The 16,776-nt window shown below is 38.6% G+C and overlaps 1 protein-coding gene across 3 annotated transcripts in view; it reads left to right on the top strand.

The window, feature by feature from the left end:
* The window catches only part of mark4b (MAP/microtubule affinity-regulating kinase 4b), a 44,964-nt gene that overhangs the window by 18,479 nt on the left and 9,709 nt on the right, over positions 1–16,776 (top strand). For all 3 annotated transcript variants that reach the window (XM_066663604.1, XM_066663615.1, XM_066663625.1), the window contains exons 4-14: positions 6,520–6,568; positions 6,854–6,919; positions 9,165–9,235; positions 9,467–9,523; positions 10,455–10,691; positions 11,705–11,824; positions 12,062–12,161; positions 12,397–12,506; positions 12,611–12,794; positions 13,399–13,610; positions 14,682–14,785. In XM_066663604.1, coding sequence (XP_066519701.1) covers positions 6,520–6,568; positions 6,854–6,919; positions 9,165–9,235; positions 9,467–9,523; positions 10,455–10,691; positions 11,705–11,824; positions 12,062–12,161; positions 12,397–12,506; positions 12,611–12,794; positions 13,399–13,610; positions 14,682–14,785 — 1,310 coding nt within the window. The remainder of the gene's footprint in view (positions 1–6,519; positions 6,569–6,853; positions 6,920–9,164; positions 9,236–9,466; positions 9,524–10,454; positions 10,692–11,704; positions 11,825–12,061; positions 12,162–12,396; positions 12,507–12,610; positions 12,795–13,398; positions 13,611–14,681; positions 14,786–16,776) is intronic.

The following is a 16,776-nucleotide window of genomic DNA, read 5'->3' on the forward strand; positions in this document are numbered from 1 at the left end:
ATCTGTCATATAGTTCAAACTGATTTTTTTCTGTGTGAGATTTCAGAGAATGTAGATCTTTTTCTTGTAATGTTAAAATTGGGAAAAATGATTTAGGAAATCTGGAAAAATTCCAGTCCATGTAAAGTGAGGCTGAATGATCATAACCTTTAAACCCTCACATGGCACTGCATAAGAAACTGTCATGCTACGCTTATAAAGACAATAACCATATGAGTTTGGGAGTACTTCAAAAAGCGGTTGTTGCTTAACACATTCTACCATTGTATCAAGAATGCAACCTGAAATTCTACTGTGCACGGAGGAAGCTATAACGCGATACTATGCAGAAACACTAATGAAATTCTTGTCTCAAGAAAGAATGGGCAAATCTTTCCCTTGCATACTTTATCAGTTAATATCCTCAGTTCCAGATTGATTAAAAAGTGTAATTAAAATGAAAGGTGGTGTAACTCAGAGGTAGTTATGCCTCTGTCCCAGCTTCAAGTGTGTTTCAGGCATCAAATTATAATTGTTTATATTTACAAAATACAATAAAATGTTTCAGTGAAAACACTGGAAATCCTTCTTTGTACACATTGGAAATGGGATTTGTACCTCTCCAAAAACAAACAAAAAAAACCCATTGTTTATGTTTAGTATTAGTCTTCATGGGTACAGACCTAAGCCCAGTCAAATATGAAATTTTGACAGTTATGCTTAAGGATCTACAAATTCTAAGGATGCATGATAATATGGAAATCATATGAATCTCTCTCTTTTTTGTTTCTCTCCTCTATCTCTCCCCCATTAAAATTTTACCCCAAATCTTTAACCTGAATTTATTGTTTGGACCCTAAACCTGACAGCAACCTCCAACACAGTTGCCCCCCACCATGCAACTAAAAGCAATTTAGCTAATTAGTTATTTTAAACGAAGCATCAAACCCTAGTGTGATCTACAGTTATGTCTGTGCACTAATGTATAATAAATAAATTAGGTAAAGGAACTTAGAGTAAATCTTGAATGCAAAGTGCCTACTAAGGCCATTCATTATTCACGTGGTCATGGCATTAGACAAGACTCATCACTGTCACTTAGTCAAGACTATGACATCTCTACTGTAACTGGCCCTGCTGTAGGGTTTGGTGTAATCTTAGAGGAAGCATTAATCTGACATGACCACAGGGTTGGATGTGGGCCCGAAGCCACTGTCTTTCCCCTCTCTCTATCCTCAGACCCTCACTTTAATCCATTTAGGTGTGGAGGAGCCAAGCGTAATCAGCTGACCATAGACTTTCCCAGCCATTCTGCTAGGTTCTGAGAGACAACACTATTACACACAGGGCAGGCAGGGGGTGATGCTGGGTTTGATGGGCCCCATCATAGGAGAGCTGCTTTAATAAAGAGGACTTTCTGGGAGGCCGCCAGGGTGAGGAGCGACAGGGGGGTTGGGTATCCTTCATTCAAGTCTCTGCAGCCGGAGCACTGTTCCAGACAGACGAACAATGGGGGCAGTCGGACCCAGAGGGGGTGGGGGAGCCCTCCATGGGGCTATGTATGACATATGAACCGAATCCTGAGAAAGAAAGCTACAAGATTGTGTGTGTGTTGGTTTTTGAGAGAGAGAGAGAGAGAGAGAGAGAGAGAGAGAGAGAGAGAGAGAGAGAGAGAGAGAGAGAGAGAGAGAGAGAGAGAGAGAGAGAGAGAGAGAGAGAGAGAGAGAGAGAGAGAGAGAGAGAGAGAGAGAGAGAGAGAGAATGGATATACTATCTGTTTGGGAACACATTGCCTTACTTCTTTTCAGAGTAATAATTAGTCTCTTATATACTTTACTGAGAAATAAATATAATTATTTATTATATAAAATATAGCAATAAACACCGAGGTTTTACAATGATTTCAGAATTATTTTTACAAATATATTTTATATATATATATATATATATATATATACAAATTTTTAAAAAGGTAACTTTTCAGGAGTAGGAAGTTCCTTGCTAACTGCAAATGGGAACTAATGGGCCATTTTTGGACCATTTCTATTGATTCGTTTGTCATGAATATTTAACAAAATGCAAAGAGCAGCTGGTAGTTGCAGATTATGTCAGAAATTGACAAAGGTAAAGATTTTGTCAAACAATGATCATACATCTCTGAAGCTCTTGTGCTAATGGCTATGGTGTACTATACAAATAATACTGTAGATTAATGTGCTTTGTTCAAATGATGTAGGAAAATTTTGAAGAAAAAAAATGAGAAATTTGGGACTTCAGGAGATGCTATTGTGGCAGTGACATGCTGTGAGAGCAATTGTTTCAGGTGCCGGATTCTGTGTTTCCTCAGCTCCATGCAAAACACACCTCATTATTTGCGTAACCCAGGGACAGCAGGAGACTGTGGAAACTCAGGAAAGTGTTATTTGTCCTGTTGTCTTCAGGACAAACGACCCTGTCCTCTGTCTCTGATTGGCTGGATTCTTACTGAGTCTGTAAGGGAATGGTTAATTTGTTTATTGCTGTGCTGTAGATGATGAATTATCTCATTAATGAGGGGATCCCCTTCTGAGTCACCCTTTGAATTTATAGACCATAACATGTAGGGGGTTGTGTCTGTAAGTGAGCGTGCAGTCATTTCTTTAGAATGGAAATTTTATCATAGAGTGTGATACACATTTTTCCATGCCATGCCTGATTCTAGAGGACTACTGACCATAAACATCTACACAGCATTTTGTGGGTTGTAAAGGTAATAATACACTGATGCAGCATGAACTGAACTATCACATCCACTGTATACTTCTTTTAAAAATTATTTTTTAGTGCAGTTTTCAGAAATAATAATACTGTGTCCATTTGATTAAGGTTCTTTCATCTTTTTTTGAGACAGTATTTTTCTGAATTATGCCATTTTATTTCAGTGTTTCAGGTTATTTTTCATTGAATTGTATTCTAGGGCTATAGCATGGTTTTAGTACCAATCATGGAATCTGCTGTGAAAAACATTAAAAAATGTTTTAATATGAAAAGCATTTTTTGAAAATGTCATACAAAAAATAAATGGGTTAACTGGACAATAACAATCCACCCAGAATCTTGCAACAATAGTTGCAGCTAGTTTATGGAAAAAGTTTAATCAACAGTATGGCTATAAGCAGTAAAATATGCAAATAAAAACTCTTAAACTTCATTACACCATAAAATGGCAAATAAACCATAACAAGGCTCTTTTTCTCTTTACAAGGCTCCCCCCCCCCCCCCCCCCCCCCACACACACACCACTATGAGAATCTACAAAGAACATGAATTTGTCCCTTAAAAATTTCTGGCCTCTAACTTTATTTTGTAGAAAATTGTAGTCAAGCCTGGACCCGCAGCACAGGCTTTACATTCAGTGGCAATGATGGGAAAGGTCTTGTGGTAGAGTAAATATAAGAATTCAGCTTTGAGCTTGCTTAGTACTGCCTGACTGTGACTTGTGTGTTAGGAGGTGTGTTGTCAGCCAGAGGGAGAGAGAGGAACAGACAGAGTGCTCTGATGTTCACCTCTGCCCCAATGCTTTCACTTAGTTCATGAGAGAGAGAGAGAGAGAGAGAGAGAGAGAGAGAGAGAGGGGGGGGGGTCAGAAAGACAGAATAAGGTGGTGAGTGAGTAAGAGAAGAGAAACTGAGAAAGAGATAAATGTAGTGGCAGGTTTGCTGGCAGCCCCTGAGGAACTACAGAGAGCACAGGCTGAGACAGGGGCCGGCCTTAGTACCAGGTGACCATGGCAACAGTGACGTGGGGGCTGCATCTGGTAAATGAACCAGGAAGTCCTGTCAGAGAGAGAGAGCGTGGAGTGGGGTGGGGACAGTGTCACAGTTGTGCCTGTTAAAATGCACCTAAATATTGAAATTCAACTGCATCAGGTTTGGAATTTTGAAAACGACCGTAATGACATCCTATAAACTGTGGATCATTTCATAATATAATACAAGACCTGGATTTTCCTAAACAAAACAAAAAGTTACTTTGTAACCTATGTAATTATTGTAGTTGGAAAAAAATTGAAAATTAATTTGACTTGTGTAAACACAATTTCAATATATTAAATGTTTACTTTCTAACAACATGAATGTTTGATTCAGTTTAATAAATATAATGAAAATAATGACTTGTAAAGGTATAAATTTACACCTCTAAGGGAGAGTGGGAGAGTATGACAGTCAGGCTTATGTGATTATTATCTTTAGAGCTCAGGTGAACAGCTGATGCGCTTTCCTCCACAATTCAATTAGAACTGTTCCCAGGAGACTGTGTGTCCGTGTGTGTGTGTGTGTGTAGGGGGAGGGAGTGTTTCTGGGGTTATATATTCTCAGGTCATGTGAATGCTTAGCATCACTTGACAGCCGAATGCATGGCTGGTTTGCAGCAATACGCATGACTGCTTTACTTGTGTGTGTGTGTGTGTGTGTGTGTGTGTGTGTGTGTGTATTGCTCTTAACATTAACAGCCATTATGCATTATACCATTATACGTTATTGTATATATCGTACATAAATTTGAACCTCCAATTCGTGACATGATTTTATTGTTAAGTAGATACTTGAAATAAAACTAATTGTGCTTATAGTCTTTCCCTTTGGAGTGATTATATAAATAAGTTTTTTTCACTTGCACTGAACAGCATTTTAAGTCCCGCATTTTAGAGGTTAGCGGTGACAACGATTGCAATCTTTTATCTGTCTATGATGTAAATAAAGAATAGACCTGCTGAAATACCGGTTTTGTGAGGTGAGAGTGTGCATGTTTCTGAGACAAAGCATGTGTCTTTAATCAGTTAGCTTTTTGACGGACAATGAGCAGCTATTTTGAGCTCAGACAAAGCTTGATCTTTGACTGGTCAATTGGGAATCATCACTGAAAGAATAGTATAATCCAAGACTTGGCTTTTTATAAAGGCAACTCGTTCTTTAGTGTTCAGAGGGGCGATGATAAGGCAGTTAGCTTTTGAAGTTGCTCTGATCTTTAAGGCTACATTTAAGGAAGTTCCGCTCCTTCTTGCTTTTAGAAGATGTGAAAAAAAGCAGAGTGGGGTGAAGCAGAACTGCAGAAACATTAGTCAATGGGTTCCTTCCCCGTTTCATAAAAACAGTAATGGAATATGATGTTATGTGCCGTTATTTTTAGGGGGATGCCCCGTTTAAATAGGTTGTGACGGGTCTGTATATTGTGAAACTCCTGTAACTTGTGGCTGCTGAAGCCTGGAACTTCCTTTTTAGCAGTGCATTTGGCCCCACTGTGGAAACATTGTATTGACTGTGAAAGTAGTCACTGCCAGCACAAATCTAAACTCCAACAGAACATTAACAGAGATACTGTCCAGAGGAGAAAAAAAGCATATCAGCCCTCACTCTCTCCATCTCTTCATTGGCATGTTTATTCTTTCCTCTGTCTCTCTCTCTCTCTCTCTCTCTCTCTCTCTCTCTCTCTCTCTCTCTCTCATATATCCTCATCCCTTTGGGAATATGTCCTCTTCTGTCATGTCCTATTCCCAAAGGACCCCCTGACTGAGAGATTACTGAGCTGGGTTTTGGGGGTAGTGGAGCCAGTACTGAGAATGAGGCATGGTTGTTGTTACACTTACTATCCATCAATTAATGCCACATTGTGAAAGAAGGAATGCTCATTTATAGTCACCAACTGGACTCATTGTCAGTCGTTCTGTCCATATCTGGATTTTATGCAAATTTTTTTCTGCATTAATTGATCTGGTCAGTGATGGGTGTTGAGTGATGGTATCTAAACACTATTACATTTACTTTGACAATATTAATGGTCAAATTAGAGAACAGAACAATGTGATGTGTGGGGAAACATTTCACAAAGAATAAAAATTAATTAATTTTTTTTGCCTGGCTAATGTGTATAAGAGCAAAATAAAGGCTATATCATATTTTGAATTCAGATTTCTAGTACTTTGAAGCTAGGTGTTATTCACTATTTAACAGAAAACGTCTAATTTCAAGATGCTGTGGGATGCAGTATATTGAGTATGTTATTTTTGTGTTGTTTCAGTAACATTCAGAATCGATTATGCACTGTTGAATAAATTATCTATATAAACTCAGTCCATGTCCCCGTGTCCGCGTGGGTTTCCTCCGGGTGCTCCGGTTTCCTCCCACAGTCCAAAAACACATTTTGCAGGTGGATTGGCGACTCAAAAGTGTCCGTAGGTGTGAGTGAATGTGTGTGTGTGTGTGTCTGTGTTGCCCTGTGAAGGACTGGCGCCCCCTCCAGGGTGTATTCCTGCCTTGCGCCCAATGATTCCAGGTAGGCTCTGGACCCACCGCGACCCTGAATTGGATAAGCGGTTACAGATAATGAATGAATGAATGAACTCAGTCCATGGTGACTATTCCTGACAAAAACATTAAGAATATTGATTATAGAATATGTTGGGTTTTTTCTGATATAAATGACATTGCTTATTAATATTGAAATGTGTTGACTGTAAGTGTAAGATTTTCTTAACTGATTTGTTGACTGTTTTTTCTGCAGCTCTTTCGAGAGGTACGGATAATGAAGAGCCTTAACCACCCAAACATTGGTGAGTACAGTGTTTCAGTCATGAAACTCCCTCTTTTTCATCCTCCATACTATTCAAACAAGTCATTTGTTAAGCACATGGTTGTAACTGTATAGTTTTGCATTAAATTTTCAGTGGATAACCTGCTAAGTCAGCCACCCACAACAACTAGAGTCAGTAGATTGTCAGTAATTAGCATTCTATGACTGTGAGTAAAAGATAGCAGATATACATGACTCAACTCTGGTGTTAGGCACTGCTGCCATAGCCCTGATTTCAACTCATCTGTATTTTTTGCCTCTACAGTTCAACTCTTTGAGGTGATTGAAACAGAGAAGACGTTGTACCTTATAATGGAGTATGCCAGTGGGGGTAAGGAAGGGCTCTGTTTACACACTTACAGTGCATTTACATGAAAAATCAGCCTAGATATTTGATGAAGAGATTTCTCTTTATCTGTTCATACATAAAATAAGTACACAAAGCATATCAGAATATTATGACCATCTTCTTGTTTCCACACCCACTCTCCTCACTACTCACACTCATTCTTTCAGTTTCACTCTCCATACAGGAGCACTTTGTATTTCTACAATTACAGACTGTTGTCCATATATTGCTCTGCATAAACACTAGAGGCTGACATGGAACCAGAAATGCATTCCCACAATGTATATCCGTTAGGATGTGTTTCAGTTTTGTTGCGATAGGAACATACCTGCATGTAAGGCACCTCATGGGATGTCAGCAAAGTTTATTACAACTTCTGCTGCTGCTGTGGATTGTGATGTGCAGACACATCAACCAATAGAAAAAAGGGTGGGTGGGCACAAGCAGGTGACGTAAGAATATCCAAGACTGAGGTCGGTGCAGGGAATTCTTTCCCAGTTCTGTATGATGTCAGATTGGCAGGTTATGAAAATTCACTTTGTCATGCAGCTGCCTGGCAGTTTGTCTTAGTACTCTAGTTTCAACTCCAGCAACACTGCTGTGTCTAATCTACTGTGTCTACTAACACAACACAGACAAACACACTACAATATCAATGTCAAAGCAGCACTGAGAATGATCCACCACCCAGGTCATACCTGCCCTGTGGTGGTCCTCTGGGTGTCCAGCATTAGCTGGGTGTCTTAGCATTCCCCACACTCATGTCATACCCACAGATCTCTCTGTACATGCACAATCTAAGGAACTGTCAGAGCAGTTAGACCTTCTGCCTTGAAAGCGTGTTTCCTATTTCCTATCACTATTCCACCTGCAACAGCACGTGGCACACAATGTGTCTCAGTACCTAATCTAAGTAGGTGTTATTTGGTGCTATCATTTTATTTTTAATTATTTTAGTTGTTTGGGCACATTTAAATTTTGTGGTTCATCAAACAGTATCTGAGACAAATAAATTGCAAATAACTTTGTACATTTTGAATATTCTTAATGTTTTAATGTAAGCAGCAAGAAAGATCCCTGTCTAATTATAGAAACTCAGTAAACATATTTTGAGGTTTGGATTTAATTAAAAGACTTTTTACATAACCAGCTGCCTATGTAGGCAATAGGGAACAAGGGAACTGGCTAGGAATTGAGGCACACCCTGTGTCTTCCCTGAGCCCAACTACGGCTATTCATGCAGTATCCTTTCCTACCATTAAGGATATTCTTAGCTAAATTAAGGTTATTTTAACTCTAGTGTGCCTCACCCCCTCCAGTCCTCCATTCTCACTGTCGGCTTATGAGTCTGATGCCAGCTTAACAGCCCACACACTCATGCTAAAACCCAATCTGTCCTGGCTGAGACACGTGTGTGTACACGCTAACACCGCCAACCACCTGCAGCCTGTCCCTTCTTCTGCTCCTAAACCTCAGTTTACTTTCACTTGCTTGTTCTCTGTAGTAGTCTGACACCTGTTTTGGCTACTTATGATGAAGTCATAGTACAATAAATAAATAACAATAAATTTCCTTTATTATTGCTTACTTTTTTTTCAGAAGTCTTTAAAAATCAGCAGGGACATTTTTTCCATGCCTCTTACTTTCAGTCTTAGTAATTGGCTGCATGATCTCTGGAGTGGCACTGACCCCATTATCGGGAGATTGTAAATTCAAACCCTATGCATTCCAAGGCCAGCAGTCCAAGAGTGCACCACTGGCCTCAGTCTCTGGGTGAATAACATGGCTTGCATCCCTCATGGTGTTAGTTAACATGGGTGTAATATAACATAACATAGAATATAACATCTGAGCAGTTTATATTCTACCCTGACACTGGTAGTTGGATTGGCTACTCAAAAGTTTTCATAGGTGTGAATGAATGTGTTAGTGTTTGTCTCCCTGTGAAGGACTAGTGCCACATCCATTCCAGTGAATCCAGTGAAATGCAACCCTGGATAAGCAGTTACAGTCAATGAATGAATTATTGATGTAATCCCAAATACATGACGTCTCACCTTGTTGTTAGAAGTCCATTTTTCATTATATATATTTTTTAAACTTCAATTTTAGAATATCCTCATTCTTTGGTTTTCCACTACTTCTTTTAGCTTTCCTTTTCTTAAGCAAGTGGATCTCTCTCTCTCTCTTTTTTTCCTCTTCCCTCTCTGCTTTTCCTTTGTAACAGGTGAAGTTTTTGACTACCTCGTGGCCCATGGGAGAATGAAGGAAAAGGAAGCGCGTGGTAAATTTCGACAGGTAAGAGACATTGCATTTCTCAAGGCCTTATAGACCACTTCTGTTTACCATGTCTTCCAATTCATTACAGTGTCTAATTATGTGACATTTTATGGTGTAATGATCATAAGTTTAAAAAGTCACAGTTTCCATCATGAATCTCTTTCTTAGTTGTTTATATCAATATTGCTCATATAAATGGCATGGCTAATGTTGATTTTTTTTTTTTTTTTTTGTGCATGTTTCTTTCAGATTGTGTCTGCTGTTCACTACTGTCATCAGAAGAACATTGTTCACAGGGACCTGAAGGTATATTGGTTTTCAACTGTGTTTCATACATTTTGAATAAGCACCATGTGTAGGGCTGTCCTAGTCATGGTAGTCTTGATAAAACAAGATTATGGCAGTAGTTTAAATAGTTTAAACTACTTATTTGTTTAGTGCATTTTTTATTTTTATAAGTTTTTAGTTTTTTGTCAGTATGTGTTTCAACAACTGTAGATATTTCCACAAATAGGTATTTAAGCAAATACCTGTAAGCCAATATGTACGTTTTAAGCATTGTTCTATTTTGCTGAATTTATTATTCACAAACATCAGTTGTGTAGCACAGGCTATTGAAGAAAAAAGTGAATCTAAATCTGAAATCAACCTTGTTTGTATGTGTATGAGTAAACTTAAAACAAAAAAAAAAATTAAATTTTTGGTTGACTATAATTTTTGGTGACACATTTTTTAAATGGCTATCTTCCTTGGGACTGACACACATTGCTGTAAACTAAAGGAAAATATAAAACATTGGCTTGAGTTCAAGGATATCAAAAGCATCCAAGAACAAGATCCAAGATGTTGTCCACTCAACTAGGCTTCTGTTCTGTTACCTAGGAATTAGATTCTTAAGTATTATAAGGGAACAAATCTGCATCTTTTAATTCAGTGGATATGATTTCATGAATCTTATAATGTCTTCTTGTGATTACTGACTCTTTAAGCTCTTTAAATATATTATTCCCAAATAAATATGTTATGCAGTTCTTATGCATGTATTTTATTTAGCAGTTAAAAACATTTTTCCAAAAGAATGTAACTGGAGACAACCCTATTTTTAACTGTCAATGCTTCAAGCCCTGCTTGAGAATTTGCAGTATTACAATCATATTTATTGCATTATTAGAAATGTTTTTATTAAAGTTTACATTTAATCTTAATGTTTTTTTCTCTTTCCCCTTTTCTTGTTTAGGCAGAGAACCTCTTACTTGACGCAGACTCCAACATCAAGATTGCAGATTTTGGCTTCAGTAACGAGTTCACGCTAGGGAATAAGTTGGACACGTTTTGTGGTAGCCCCCCATACGCAGCCCCAGAACTCTTCCAGGGCAAAAAGTACGATGGGCCTGAGGTTGACATTTGGAGCCTGGGGGTAATCCTTTACACGTTGGTCAGTGGATCACTGCCCTTCGATGGGCAGAACCTCAAGGTAAACTAGCTTTAATTCTAAGTGAAGATTTACGCTGAACACAGTATTTTAGTATTCATATTTGCTTTTATTTCCACGCCAATTAGTTTTATTTTTAACACTCTAAACACTCTAGAAAGTTTAGACTGCAACTAAAAGGGACAAACATTGAGAATCAATGTTCTAGCAAGATGAATGGTACTTTAAAGGGGATGTCTACGATTGTGGGGAAACACTTCTCTGGCTTATTTATGTTCAGAATCTCTTAAGGTGGGATGGTATGTTTGAGGTGGGGGTGGGGAACAAATGTTGTTTATACGTGGCTGAAGTTAAACTTGTTTGAATTACCACATAAACTCATTTGGTACTCAAGTTATTTAGTTTTGTAGCTCTTTATGTCTGTTTATAACATGCAAACAGACTGGAGGGCTAGTGAATAGTGAGGAAATATCCCCATAATTTTATAAAAAGTATTTTTTTTTTTATTAAAATAGTAAACCTCTACTTTAACGTTGATTCCTCTGTGACAACTAAGCACTGATTGGTCAGCATTAATTTTTAATATGCCAATTATCGCAGAAAAAAAAGCTTGAAAATAGAGAAATTCAGACTTTTTGCATAGCATTCCTGTCTGTAAATTTGAAACCTAATGTGAAAATGCCAAAAAAAAGATGTATGTTCTAGCCTGTGGTTTTGCAGTGTTATTTGCCTGTCCAGTTGCTTATAAATATATATCTTTTTTTTTTTTTTTTGTTATGATAAACTAAAGACAGTGGAGGTCAGATGGCTTTAACAGCATCTTACTGCAAGCCAGTGTAGTTGTTATTGCTGGATTTTTTTTTCCTGAGGCTATGCAATGCATTCTGCAGGCATATGTAGCCACAGCTTGCATGAAGTGCTTTGCATTTGCCTTTTGTGCTAAACATAATTTAGGTCAAGTTCATTCTCTTTGTGAGCCTGAGGGACTTGTAGAGGCAAGCCTGGTCAGATGTGGTGTTGAATAAAAGGCTGGATGTTTTTCCCCCTTCCATTAGGAGCTGCGTGAAAGGGTGTTGAGAGGAAAGTATCGAGTGCCATTCTACATGTCTACTGACTGTGAGGGTATCCTGCGTAGATTCCTAGTGCTCAACCCCACCAAACGCTGCACCCTAGAGGTGAGGAGGGCTCACTATTTTTTACAAATTCTTTATTGTATAGTATGGTTGTGAATCTCTCATTTACAGTGGAGTAAAATGTCTGAACTGATTAATTTGGGATTTTCTTCATTTAAAATTGGAAAACATTTTGGTTTTTAATTTTGAAAAATTAAAATGGAACCAAAGTGAATTCATAAATACACCTGTTTCAAATGCTACATTTCTCATGCCCTCTTCTATCCTGGTGTTCCATAGCAAATCATGAAGGATAAGTGGATGAATGTTGGATATGATGGCGATGAGCTGAAGCCACATGTAGAACCTGTGGAGAACTACAGTGATCCTGAGAGGATAGGTGAGAGAAATTTTCTACAACTGTCAACACTACTGCAACTGAGGCTAAGCTTATTCCTGAAGACTTATTATCTTGCAAAATTCTAATTACTCTAACATGTTACACATGTTTTAAGATGAACTATGATGAATCTCTAAGTGCTGGTTCAGCTCCATAAATTTGCTCTTCTTCTGCCCCTGTAAAGTTACCTTATCTTGTTCTGTCTTCCTCTTATTTTTCCTCCCTCTAAATACAGAGGTGATGATAGGGATGGGTTACTCTCGCGAGGAGATCAGAGAAGCTCTGACCACTCTAAAGTACAATGAGATTACTGCCACCTACCTGCTGCTGGCCCGCAAGAGTGAGGTGAAAACCCTGGTCTTTCTGAGATTCCTGTCAGATGTTAACTATATGACCCTACGTTTGTGTGCTATTAACACCCCTCTGCTCATACACCTTTACTTACACAGGATGGCAGTGAGTCCAGGTCAAGCAGTAGTCTTTCTCTGGCACGAGTGCGACCCAGTCCAATAACCAATGGTACCAGTAAACACTCTTCAACATCCTCGTCAAGCTCTGCCTCAGCATCCACCCATAGCAAGACCCAACGCAGCGCCTCTACCTACCATCGGCAAAGGAGGCACAGTGATTTCTGTGAGTCTACTTTTATTTTATTTTATTATTATTTTTTTTTTTTTTAAAAACCTCTTGGTTATCTACCACTAGTTCACTTGCTTCAACATCATCAGCCTTAAAGACATCTAACTCTCAGTCTACTCCTTAGTTCACCTGCATTGCACATGTCAAGAGATTTGTTTGATTAAATAAATAATTCCGCCAGAGTTTGAGACGGTATTGGGCTGTAGTTCACACTCCCATTTAGCAGGTTAAAAAAAAAAAGAAAGAAAGAAAAAAGCACACTTTGCATGTACATAGAGTACAAGGCCCATGAATCATTTTATAAAAGTGTCACTGATGTACAGTGAAAATAATAAAGAAAATGTATATTGAAATAAAATCATTACATTTAGACTGAGGAAAAAAAAAAAAAAATGTATATATATGTATATGTGTGTGTGTGTGTGTGTGTGTGTATGTATGTATGTATGTATAAAATTCTATTTATGAGTTCTATTTAATTAATTTGTATTTAATATGATCATAAATGGCAAACCTCTCTGTAATATAATTTGCAATATTTCATAGTGTTTCGTGATCTTCCTGGCTTCCTGATTTACATTCTCTCTCTGTCTGGTAGGTGGTCCTACAGTGCCAGCAGCCCACCCTAAACGCAGTCCAACTAGTGCAGCTGACTCTGATTTGAAAGAGGAGCGGCTGGCCACACGTAAAGCAAGCTGTAGTGTGGTGGGCAGCCGGAGTATCCCCCCCTCCAGCCCTATGGTCAGTACAGCCAGCAATCCCAACAAGGCTGAGATCCCTGACCGCCGCAAGGATGTTGCTATCACCACGGTGAGGGAATTGGATGGGAATAGGACATTGGATATGCTGATAGTGAAGGAAGATGTATAGTTAATAAATAAATTTTTTTAAGAAAGGAACATAATACTGTAAAGGGATAGCAAGTCGTACACACCAATGTCCACTTTGGCTTTTGGTTTTAATTTCATCCAAGTAGAAGCATACTTTTTATGACGCAGTTGTATGAAGACTATGCCCCACATATCAGACAAGTTAAAACGTATATGCCTTGCTTGATTGGAAATCCAGAAGCCTACCAGGCTTTAGAGCATTCAATTGATGACTCTAATTGTAATGTAAACAGAAATGGTTTTAGCTTGTGTGATGCCCTAGGCAAAAACCCACCATTTTGCTAAACTGGGCACCTGATAGCTTAGACCTTTCTTATCCATTTCTGTTGTTGATATCTCGTACTTATCAGTGTGTGTGAAAAAAAGAATGCTGCCCTTGTAAACACATCAACGTTGTATTATAGTGACAGCGATGAAAGCACCAAACTCGTTTGCAGATTAAAGGGTATAATACGTACTGAAAATCAAGAGCAACATGAACTAAGGTGGGGTTATAAAGTGAACAAAAGCACATGGTGGAACTGACAGGAAAGTGGACAACAGGGAGCTACATGAGAATATGACACAGGGCCCCTGCTACAGAAAAAATGTATTGAGTTATGTTAGGAAACATAAATAAGACACATGACTATTAAGGTGTGATTTAGAGTATTACAATTAAATGAATTTAGCAAACCTAGTTTACTGCCCCCTCCAGGGTGTATTCCCGCCTTGCGCCCAATGATTCCAGGTAGGCTCTGGACCCACCTCGACCCTGAACTGGATAAGCACTTACAGATAATGAATGAATGAAACCTAGTTTTACTTAGGAAACAAAGACTAATTAAAACAAGGGAAAATAGCACAAAATAAGAATAGCAATATTGAAACAAATTTAAGGGTACTGGATTCTATTTTATGGTACTGGATAAAAGAAGAGATTTCTAATTATGGCAGTGGTATGTTTTTAGTTAGAATTTATTTTGATCTGTACTTCCTGTAAATTTTTCAGAACAACGTCCCAGCAAGTGCCATGACCCGTAGGAACACATATGTATGTACAGACCGCTCCAGCACTGATCGACACTCCTTACTACAGAATGGCAAAGAGAACAGGTAAGAAGTGGTAGTTGCTGTGACCTGTTTCCTAGTCTCATATGCTTCACAAGTCTCTAGGGAGGGTCTGGTGCCTTTCACCACTTAACGTGATCAAGAACCTCATACTACTGCAGGAAAAGAAATTTGATTGACACACAAAATGACCAATCACACGTCTGCTATTTTGGCATGACGTGGAGAAGGCGGCAGTCTTTATTATTCACGTCAGACCAATTAGAGCCACGATACGTGGAAGTGCATATACGCAGATGTCCAAAGAGCCCTTCATAATGAACCTGGCAGAATCATAACAGTCAGGCAAGGTTAGTGCCCTGAAAGTATCAGACTCTCTGTCATTTTTCACCTAGTCTCAAGCACACTCCGCCCACAAGTTAACAAAGTTCGGATTGAGTCCATCTAAGCATGCCATATGATCATGTGATCTGTGTAACTCGATGGACAGCAATTTTATTTAATTTTGAATGGTCTCCAGTATTCTGTATTTGAATATTGTGTAATGGTGTGATAAATCTTTGAGATTTGGTTTATGATGCTATTTTTCAGTGAGGGCAGATGGTGTCTGTTCCACAGTTGATATTATCTCTCTCTCTTGTCCTCCTTCTCTCTCATGCTCTCTCTCTCTCTCTCTCAATCCCTGTCTGTCTTTTTCTATTTTTCTCATTATGTCTTTCGGATAGATCAGAAGGCAGTAGTCATGTTGCCTTGGGGAGTGGTGGGGGAGGGTTATGGCGATGTAAATGCGTACTTGTGGACCGGGCAAGCTGTGGCTCGTGAGGCAGGCTATGATGGCGCACACTCCAGTCTGACCCAGCACTTTCTCCACTGCACTCTGTGTCTCTGGCACATGTCTCACCCAAGCCACACTTTAAAAGAAGTGAGGGATGTTAGCTTGCATATATATAGGCTCTTTTAAACACGTGTCCTTGCACATCTGTATGGGACACTTAATTTAGTTATGTGCACTTTTGCTGTTCATGCAAACACAAACTCCTTATGAAGATCTATCAGAAAAGTTGATATTTAATTATTAGAAAGGTTCATATGCTTCATTTATATGATGCCATATGGATTCTGACTTTTTATTACCCTTCAAAAATGTAAAGAATATGTACAAGGTGGTAGCTACTACTGTTATATGGTGTTTTATATAATCTTATATATGGTTAAATGTTTTTTTTTTTAATTTACCATATGATACCCCCAGGTGAACACACAGTGGTGCTTAACAATGCTGCCCTGGGTTTGCAGAAAATTAGTTCACTGTGGGGGTCCAAAAAAGAGTTAATATCTGAAAGAGAGAGAGAGAGAGCTCTATTAGTGCAGGGTTATTTAGAGCGTTAAGTGAAGTGGCCTCAGGCCAGTGGCGAGGCTGAGGCACCGTGCGAGAACTGTTAGCACAGTGCCAAATCCAGTGCAGGCCAGACACTAAGAGCTGTTCAGCTAAATGAACCCAAAACAGCACTGCAGCCAAATCTCTCTTACTCTGGCCTTTTCACCCAGTCTCCCTTATTTCTTCTTTTTTCTAACGACATCGTCTTTAATAAGGATGTGGTTGTTACTGATATTAATGATACACAACCCAGTGATAATAATCCTGTTTAAAAAGTATTTTTTACAGTAATTAATTATCTTCTTTAAAAATTCATTGTGGACACAAACAGCTTAGTCTTAGAATAATTCTATGCAAGGTACGCACCGAGACACACGTTACATATAAGTAAAATTCTTAATTGTGATTCCTAATGTTATTACACCACAAGACACAACTAGTTTAGATTATTTTGGGATAAAGATGCATCTGGGAAACTGGCCCAACTGGTCTGACTTTGTGCTGCATCATATGTAGAGTGCGTACACTTTGAACTGTCCCGGCTTGTTGCCTGAGTTTTTCCAATCACAGTGCTGGACGAGCATTTATATGGAAGTGCAAAGATTAAGTTAAAAAGATAAACGTACTAATTAAATATGGCAAAACAAGAACAGATGAC

The sequence above is a fragment of the Hoplias malabaricus genome, chromosome 1, assembly GCF_029633855.1.
Source record: "Hoplias malabaricus isolate fHopMal1 chromosome 1, fHopMal1.hap1, whole genome shotgun sequence".
Lineage (NCBI taxonomy): Eukaryota > Metazoa > Chordata > Actinopteri > Characiformes > Erythrinidae > Hoplias > Hoplias malabaricus.